We start from the raw sequence: 9,526 nt of genomic DNA, 5'->3' as shown, positions 1-9,526 counted from the left end.
AATTGGTCAATTTAATTTTGGCACAGAATTGGCGCAATGCGAAATCTATATAGACATATTAGGACAACATTATCTGAATTTTTCAAGTGCTAAACTTTTTGCTTTTTAATTTACTTTCGTGAACACTTTGGACACATGATCTCCCAAGGTTACGACTTTTATCTCAACTCATGGTCACCTAAAGCCACTCAATGTGATGGGTCCATCTTTATGAAAATAAAGAGCACTGTACATTTCTGTGATACTCTGAATTGATATTAAAAGTCTTGATGAGGACTACACAGAACTTCTCCGCTTCATGAGTCCTCGAAATGCAGAGAGACTGTGCAGTCCAGTGGATACAGAGCTGATGGTAGAATTTTGGTTGTTACAGATACATCCATTGGATGGCATGCCCATGTATCTACAAGGGGAGTGGTGGTTCTGTTCTACACAAGTATCCGAAGTAGACAGATCCCTGGGGATGATCATGGGAATAGAATATTGTAGTTTTTCCCTACTTTTGTACCACAAGCAAGAACACATGGACTGGAAGTGAAGAACCTCAGCATACATATTTCGAAATCCGCCCGTCGAAGAACTTGTGTCAGTGGTATGTATGCTGGAGGGTCCATTTCTGTTCAGTAATGCCCGATGTTCGGCATCTCGTTTTTCATCCTCCGCATTCATGGTCATGAATCGAAGAACCACCAAATTGAGAAAAGCTCCAATGACCGTCAGTCCCGTTAAGATGTACACAAAGCTAAAGGCAACATACTGGGGCTTGTTTTGGAGAGCAGCGTCTTTCTGAAGGGCAACATAGTCCCCAAATCCAATGGTGGTAAGAGTTATAAAGCAGTAATAATAGGCATGGAAAAAGCTCCACTGCTCATAGTATGAGAACGCGGCGGCTCCGATGCACAGGGTGCTGATGCAGGAGAAGAAGCCGATGATGACCATGTTGGCCATAGACACTTCAGCCCGTCTCATTCCAAGGCACTTCTTGATACGGTACAGTAGATACCTGACAAGAGTGTTAATCCTCTCACCCAGGCTCTGGAACATGACCAAAGTGAGTGGGATGCCCAAGAGGGCGTAGAACATGCAGAAGACTTTGCCTCCATCTGTGCTGGGAGCAGCATGTCCATAACCTGCAGGAAACCAAAAACAAATGGTTAGTGACCGAGGTACCGCGGGCGACTGTTCTCATATATTCAATGATGGCCATTGTATGACTGTAGAGTGTGCACAAGGGGCATGTCCAACATCCGGGCTCATCTACCCCATATCTATCAATCTATTATCTATCTATATAATATCTATCTATATATTGTCTATCTATTATCAATTTATCTATTATGCATCAATTATCTTTCTATCTATTATCTGTTATTTATCTATTTATTATCTACTAGATGGTGGCCCGATTCTATCGCATCGGGTATTCTAGAGTCTCTGTTAAAATAAAAAATAGTGATATACTAACCTCCCGACAGCCCCCGGACTCTTTCTCGTTCTGCTGTTACCTAATGTAGTGTACTCCAGTTACACCCAGATCTGCAGTCACTGTTCTGCTGTTATCTAATGTATTGTACTCCAGTTACTCCCAGAGCTGCAGTCACTGTTCTGCTGTTACCTAATGTACTCCTGTAACACCCAGAGCTGCAGTCACTGTTCTGCTGTTACCTAATGTAGTGTACTCCAGTTACACCCAGATCTGCAGTCACTGTTCTGCTGTTATCTAAGGTATTGTACTCCAGTTACTCCCAGAGCTGCAGTCACTGTTCTGCTTTTACCTAATGTATTGTAGCCCAGTTACACCCAGAGCTGCAGTCACCGTTCTGCTCTTACCTAATGTATTATACTCCTGTTACAGCCAGAGCTGCAGTCACTATTCAGATCTTACCTAATGTATTGTACTCCAGTTACACCCAGAGCTGCAGTCACTTTTCTGCTGTTACCTAATGTATTGTAGTCCAGTTACACCCAGAGCTGCAGTCACCGTTCTGCTCTTACCTAATGTATTATACTCCAGTTACACCCAGAGCTGCAGTCACTTTTCTGCTGTTACCTAATGTATTGTACTCCAGTTACACCCAGAGCTGCAGTCACTGTTCTGCTCTTACCTAATGTATTATACTCCTATTACAGCCAGAGCTGCAGTCACTGTTCAGATCTTACCTAATGTATTGTACTCCAGTTACACCCAGAGCTGCAGCCACTTTTCTGCTGTTACCTAATGTATTGTAGTCCAGTTTCACCCAGAGCTGCAGTCACCGTTCTGCTCTTACCTAATGTATTATACTCCTGTTACAGCCAGAGCTGCAGTCACTGTTCAGATCTTACCTAATGTATTGTACTCCAGTTACATCCAGAGCTGCAGTCACTTTTCTGCTGTTACCTAATGTATTGTACTCCAGTTACACCGAGAGCTGCAGTCACTGTTCTACTGTTACCTATTTACCTAATGTATTGTACTCCAGAATATGCACACTGTACAATAAGCAATGCGGCCGTGTTGCCACGACGACTAAGCAACTGTCGCTGATTGGTCGCGGCCTAACTGTCGCAACCAATCAGCGAGGTGGGATTTCCATTACAGACAGACAGACAGAATTAGACAATTATATAATAGATTATCTATCTATTATTTATTACCTATTTAATTATTATTTATCTATCTATCTATCGACCCCCACAATATGTAATTACACAATGTGCTGCTGCTTTGTCAGGATGAGGCGCAGATATTAATGACACAATTTCCTAAAACAATGGCGTCTCCAGCGGGCGACTCGTCCTTTGGTGACAGTGCAGCGCTGTGCTCTGTGCTCACACTGTGCCCCTGCTGGACTGTCTGCTCCGTGCTCACACTGTGCCCCTGCTGGACTGTCTGCTCCGTGCTCACACTGTGCCCCTGCTGGGCTGTCTGCTCCGCGCTCACACTGTGCTTCCGCTGGACTGTCTGCTCTGCACACACACTGTGCCCCTGCTGGGCTGTCTGCTCCGTGCTCACACAATGCCGTTGCTGGGCTGTCTGCTCGGCGCTCACACTGTGCCCCTGCTGGGCTGTCTGCTCCGTGTTCACACAATGCCGTTGCTGGGCTGTCTGCTCTGCGCTCACACTGTGCCCCTGCTGGGCTGTCTGCTCCCCGCTCACACTGTGCCCCTGCTGGGCTGTCTGCTCCGTGCTCACAATGTGACCCTGCTGGGCTGTCTGCTCCGTGCTCACACAATGCCGTTGCTGGCCTGTCCGCTCTGCGCTCACACTGTGCCCCTGCTGGGCTGTCTGCTCTGTGCTCACACTGTGCCCCTGCTGGGCTGTCTGCTCTGCACACACACTGTGCCCCTGCTGGGCTGTCTGCTCCGTGATCACACAATGCCGTTGCTGGGCTGTCTGCTCTGCGCTCACACTGTGCCCCTGCTGGGCTGTCTTCTCCGTGCTCACACAATGCCGTTGCTGGGCTGTCTGCTCTGCGCTCACACTGTGCCCCTGCTGGGCTGTCTGCTCCCCGCTCACACTGTGCCCCTGCTGGGCTGTCTGCTCCGTGCTCACACTGTGCCCCTGCTGGGCTGTCTGCTCCGTGCTCACACAATGCCGTTGCTGGGCTGTCTGCTCTGCGCTCACACTGTGCCCCTGCTGGGCTGTCTGCTCCCCGCTCACACTGTGCCCCTGCTGGGCTGTCTGCTCCGTGCTCACACTGTGCCCCTGCTGGGCTGTCTGCTCCGTGCTCACACAATGCCGTTGCTGGCCTGTCCGCTCTGCGCTCACACTGTGCCCCTGCTGGGCTGTCTGCTCCGCGCTCACACTGTGCCCCTGCTGGGCTGTCTGCTCCATGCTCACACTGTGCTCCCGCTGGACTGTTTGCTCTGTGCTCACACTGTGCCCCTGCTGGGCTGTCTGCTCCGTGCTCACACAATGCCGTTGCTGGCCTGTCCGCTCTGCGCTCACACTGTGCCCCTGCTGGGCTGTCTGCTCTGTGCTAACACTGTGCCCCTGCTGGGCTGTCTGCTCTGCACACACACTGTGCCCCTGCTGGGCTGTCTGCTCCGTGCTCACACTGTGCCCCTGCTGGGCTGTCTGCTCCGTGCTCACACAATGCCGTTGCTGGCCTGTCCGCTCTGCGCTCACACTGTGCCCCTGCTGGGCTGTCTGCTCTGTGCTAACACTGTGCCCCTGCTGGACTGTCTGCTCCGTGCTCACACTGTGCCCCTGCTGGGCTGTCTGCTCCGCGCTCACACTGTGCTTCCGCTGGACTGTCTGCTCTGCACACACACTGTGCCCCTGCTGGGCTGTCTGCTCCGTGCTCACACAATGCCGTTGCTGGGCTGTCTGCTCGGCGCTCACACTGTGCCCCTGCTGGGCTGTCTGCTCCGTGTTCACACAATGCCGTTGCTGGGCTGTCTGCTCTGCGCTCACACTGTGCCCCTGCTGGGCTGTCTGCTCCCCGCTCACACTGTGCCCCTGCTGGGCTGTCTGCTCCGTGCTCACACTGTGACCCTGCTGGGCTGTCTGCTCCGTGCTCACACAATGCCGTTGCTGGCCTGTCCGCTCTGCGCTCACACTGTGCCCCTGCTGGGCTGTCTGCTCTGTGCTCACACTGTGCCCCTGCTGGGCTGTCTGCTCTGCACACACACTGTGCCCCTGCTGGGCTGTCTGCTCCGTGCTCACACAATGCCGTTGCTGGGCTGTCTGCTCTGCGCTCACACTGTGCCCCTGCTGGGCTGTCTGCTCCGTGCTCACACAATGCCGTTGCTGGGCTGTCTGCTCTGCGCTCACACTGTGCCCCTGCTGGGCTGTCTGCTCCCCGCTCACACTGTGCCCCTGCTGGGCTGTCTGCTCCGTGCTCACACTGTGCCCCTGCTGGGCTGTCTGCTCCGTGCTCACACAATGCCGTTGCTGGGCTGTCTGCTCTGCGCTCACACTGTGCCCCTGCTGGGCTGTCTGCTCCCCGCTCACACTGTGCCCCTGCTGGGCTGTCTGCTCCGTGCTCACACTGTGCCCCTGCTGGGCTGTCTGCTCCGTGCTCACACAATGCCGTTGCTGGCCTGTCCGCTCTGCGCTCACACTGTGCCCCTGCTGGGCTGTCTGCTCCGCGCTCACACTGTGCCCCTGCTGGGCTGTCTGCTCCATGCTCACACTGTGCTCCCGCTGGACTGTTTGCTCTGTGCTCACACTGTGCCCCTGCTGGGCTGTCTGCTCCGTGCTCACACAATGCCGTTGCTGGCCTGTCCGCTCTGCGCTCACACTGTGCCCCTGCTGGGCTGTCTGCTCTGTGCTAACACTGTGCCCCTGCTGGGCTGTCTGCTCTGCACACACACTGTGCCCCTGCTGGGCTGTCTGCTCCGTGCTCACACTGTGCCCCTGCTGGGCTGTCTGCTCCGTGCTCACACAATGCCGTTGCTGGCCTGTCCGCTCTGCGCTCACACTGTGCCCCTGCTGGGCTGTCTGCTCTGTGCTAACACTGTGCCCCTGCTGGGCTGTCTGCTCTGCACACACACTGTGCCCCTGCTGGGCTGTCTGCTCCGTGCTCACACAATGCCGTTGCTGGGCTGTCTGCTCTGCGCTCACACTGTACCCCTGCTGGGCTGTCCGCTCTGCGCTCACACAATGCCGTTGCTGGGCTGTCTGCTCTGCGCTCACACTGTGCCCCTGCTGGGCTGTCTGCTCCCCGCTCACACTGTGCCCCTGCTGGGCTGTCTGCTCCGTGCTCACACTGTGCCCCTGCTGGGCTGTCTGCTCCGTGCTCACACAATGCCGTTGCTGGCCTGTCCGCTCTGCGCTCACACTGTGCCCCTGCTGGGCTGTCTGCTCCGCGCTCACACTGTGCCCCTGCTGGGCTGTCTGCTCCATGCTCACACTGTGCTCCCGCTGGACTGTTTGCTCTGTGCTCACACTGTGCCCCTGCTGGGCTGTCTGCTCCGCTAACACTGTGCCCCCGCTGGGCTGTCTGCTCCGTGCTCACACTGTGCTCCCGCTGGACTGTCTGCTTTGCGCTCACACTGTGCTCCCGCTGGACTGTCTGCTTTGCGCTCACACTGTGCTCCCGCTGGACTGTGTGCTCTGCGCTCACACTGTGCCCCTGCTGGGCTGTCTGCTCTGCGCTAACACTGTGCCCCTGCTGGGCTGTCTGCTCCGTGCTCACACTGTGCTCCCGCTGGGCTGTCTGCTCTGTGCTAACACTGTGCCCCTGCTGGACTGTCTGCTCTGCGCTCTCACTGTGCTCCCGCTGGACTGTCTGCTCTGCGCTCACACTGTGCCCCTGCTGGGCTGTCTGCTCTGCGCTAACACTGTGCCCCTGCTGGGCTGTCTGCTCTGCGCTCACACTGTGCCCCTGCTGGGCTGTCTGCTCTGCGCTCACACTGTGCCCCTGCTGGGCTGTCTGCTCCGTGCTCACACAATGCCGTTGCTGGGCTGTCTGCTCTGCGCTCACACGGTGTCATAGCCTACCTACTACAATCGTGTACCATTATTATCACTGTCTGGTAAAGCTTCCAAACCGAAGTCTAATTATCAATGCTATACAGTGCGGATACCATCATATATTGCACTGTATGACAGTATTATTTTATCATAAATTACTGAATTATACGAGCGCTCATGATATAGCATCATACAGTGCTAGAATAATATTGTCACGACTCTGTCGTCGAGTGTCCAGGGACTCCTTCCTTGTCCCTAACGCTAGGGGCGCCCTAGGTCACCCTGCTCCCCGGATTACTTCTGATGGTGAAAACATCGGGACCAAGTATTGTGCCTTAGCTCCTGAATCTACCCTTAGTCTGTGCCCTTCCTCCACCCAGGGAAGAGAGGAGTAGCGGTGCACCATAATACACCAAACAGACTCACAAGGTAATACAAACGGGGATAAAGGAAAATACCAGACATGCAAATATATTCACCCATACCACAGAGGAATGCAGCGGGGAGTAGAGGAAGGGGTAAAACCAAAATAGGAGAAGAAAGGGAATTGGCACACACTCAAAGCCTCACAAAAGTAACAGATAAATCCATCATACGCCTTCTCCAATAACCACCAACAAGCTCCAGCCAAGCAGCATAAGCTAACTCTGACAATGAGTGCTAGCCAGGGCCCAGATTATGTAGGAGAGAGAGGGGAGTGGTTGACAGTGAACAGCTGAAAGCCTTAATGCAGAAAAGCCTCCAGGAGCTCTCAACTGAACAGATTAACCCCTGCACTGCTAAAAGAAACTTGCACTGTTAACTGTTATCTGTGGTGTTACATAGGATTGCAGATGACATCTACTGCATTACCTGTACTCAGGGAGTGATCACTATATTATCTGCTGTGTTACATAGGACTGCAAAGTTCCCCTCTGTGACCTCTGTGTTCCCTATGTTTCGCACTAGCGCACAGACAGGAGACCCGTAGATTTTTGTTTCCCCCCTCAGAGTTGTAGTTGTATCTTTATTATTTTGGACAGTGTCATGGAAAATTGCAGAAGCCGGAGCGTGGAGTTCACAGTCCCTGGCAGCGCCGCTCGCCGCTGGCCAGCCTCCAATCTTGTCTCGTCTTCTGGTTCCAGTGTTTCTTGCTCTTGTTATTCTCACTGATTCTATGGAAAGGTTTAAGTAGGGAGTAATTGTGCTGGGACTGAGAGCTCTCAGGTGGTCTGTAAGACGCTGAACCCTGAATCTCACTCTTAAGAAGTAAATACAGCGTATAGTAATTAAAGATACAGCAGAGCTGATAGGAGCATACAAGGGGGTCCGCAACGAGGACGGTCACAGACGTCTATCTTTTATTTATCATTGTGCCCTTGAAATGTATGCAGACATCCGACTGGTGGGAAACATGAGAACTTTAAATATTGTGAATTACATTTTATTAGGCACCATGTCCATTGTATGTACAGGGTCTTTACGGTAACAGTTGTAGTGCAGGGATAGCACACTTACTCAGTGATGAGGCAGCCACCCACAAAGTTCAAACACAATGTCTCTTTAATGTGTTACTTCACACACTAATGTCCATTTCACACACAAATGCATATGATGTTATTATAAATTTCAGAGCACTACATACTACACTAAACACGCTGGACCTCCCTTTGTCCAGTAACCATGGGCGACTGCACCGCCGTATTAAAGTCTCTCTACTCACAAATTTTGCAATCACTACACATGCCAGTCCTCCTTCGGTCACAGGACAGACCATTTCTGGTTCACCTCCGGGCACAAGACCTGTCCACATCCAAGACCAGTTACCGCAGGTGACCGCACCGCTGTGTTAATATCTTTTTACTCACAAAGCCGTACACAGTCCTTGATATCCTCCGGGTCGCAGCCGGGCACCATATCCACTTGTTTGCAGCCATTATGCATGACAGTCCTCCTGCCGTGGACGGCAGCACCACTGTGTACACTGTGGGTACCAGACCTGTTGGCTCCGCTATGTCATGTCTTGCCTCACACAGGCTGTGATCTGCAACACCAACTGCTCTGCACAGTAACAAGCACCAGACTAACTCAGACCTGACACACTCAAACCCTTCACTGCAGGGCTTTTAACAAAGAAACCTGTGGCCTTTAGCTACATGGAATACCTGGGCCTGGAGTGAAATGGACTGCACAACTACTATCCTGCAGTCTGTTTCACAACACAACATACCAGAGCAGGTTTTTCCCTACATTTGCCTTGGACACTTATTTTTATTATTTTCAGTCTGCATTGCAGTCACAGCTATGCCCGTGAATGTCATGCACTCCTATGGCCTTCATAAGCTACACCTGCAACTGCAATGCCCCCTCATAGCCTCAATATGCCTCCGTGCGTATCCTGGGGAGAACTTACAGTGACCCCCACCTGTGACATGGGTCACTGACTCACACAGTACATGTGTAGTGGTGGGCATGCAGGTGGGCGAGTAAAACAGTTTATACTTGCAGCCACCATGTGTTGCGGTGCATAGACTGAGTTCTAGGTGGGATTACAATATACACAGAGGCAGCCTAAAGAAACACATGGTCAGGCAGCCAGATGATACTCGCCCCTATCCTAGATGAGAGTCAATAAAGTGACCAATTACATGTACTGAGCCAGTCTGCTGACTTCTGCAATTGCAGACTGTCAGTTATATTGTGACCTGCTCCAAGAGATTATTCATGTTCTGAATTGTAACCAGAAAGCTTTGTGCCTCTACTGCCATATGTAACTGGCCAGTTTGGTGTCTTCATTCTCATGTGTAACCAGCAACTTCTCTGCGTCTATTCTTATGTGTAACTAATGATTAAGGCTGTTTGTTGAAACGCGTCAGTTTTGCCCATCCAAGTGTCGGGTGATGTCCAGTTTTTATGACCTTATATCATTCCGATAAAGATTTTTCATTTTTATATCGGCTTCGCTGGTTTCATCGCTGGAGGATCCCTTCCTTTTTTTTTCTTCACACATGGCTGACGTCTGAGCCTGAAACGACTACGTGCGAGTTGCCTGCTGAACAAGGTGCATCTACTATGGGTGAGCTGACAATCTCCTTCCCCTTTTTCCCTCTTTGCTTTGCGCTCACACAGTTGTGTGCCTACACT

General features: G+C 52.1%; 1 protein-coding gene across 1 annotated transcript; it reads right to left on the bottom strand.

Moving 5' to 3' along the window:
• Nucleotides 1-276: 276 nt before the first annotated feature.
• Nucleotides 277-8,326, bottom strand: KCNK3 (potassium two pore domain channel subfamily K member 3). The gene is made up of 2 exons (XM_073561955.1): nucleotides 8,251-8,326; nucleotides 277-1,130 (listed from the first exon to the last, which is right to left on the bottom strand). Exons 1-2 carry the CDS (start codon nucleotides 8,324-8,326, stop codon nucleotides 277-279), a joined length of 930 nt encoding a protein of 309 aa, XP_073418056.1.
• Between the last annotated feature and the right edge of the window lie 1,200 nt (nucleotides 8,327-9,526).

This window comes from Dendrobates tinctorius, unplaced genomic scaffold, assembly GCF_039654945.1.
Source record: "Dendrobates tinctorius isolate UK_male_01 unplaced genomic scaffold, ASM3965494v1 ptg000332l, whole genome shotgun sequence".
Lineage (NCBI taxonomy): Eukaryota > Metazoa > Chordata > Amphibia > Anura > Dendrobatidae > Dendrobates > Dendrobates tinctorius.
The sequence above is the reverse complement of the archived record's forward strand: the minus strand, read 5'-3'. Positions and strand labels throughout refer to the sequence as shown.

Excerpts from the sequence above, each read along its gene's own strand:
- KCNK3 (XM_073561955.1), bottom strand. The coding sequence starts at position 8,326 with ATGCATAATGGCTGCAAACAAGTGGATATGGTGCCCGGCTGCGACCCG. Across the intron at positions 1,131-8,250 it reads CAAGGACTGTGTACGGCTTT|GTTATGGACATGCTGCTCCC; the intron begins GTGAGTAAAAAG and ends GGTTTCCTGCAG.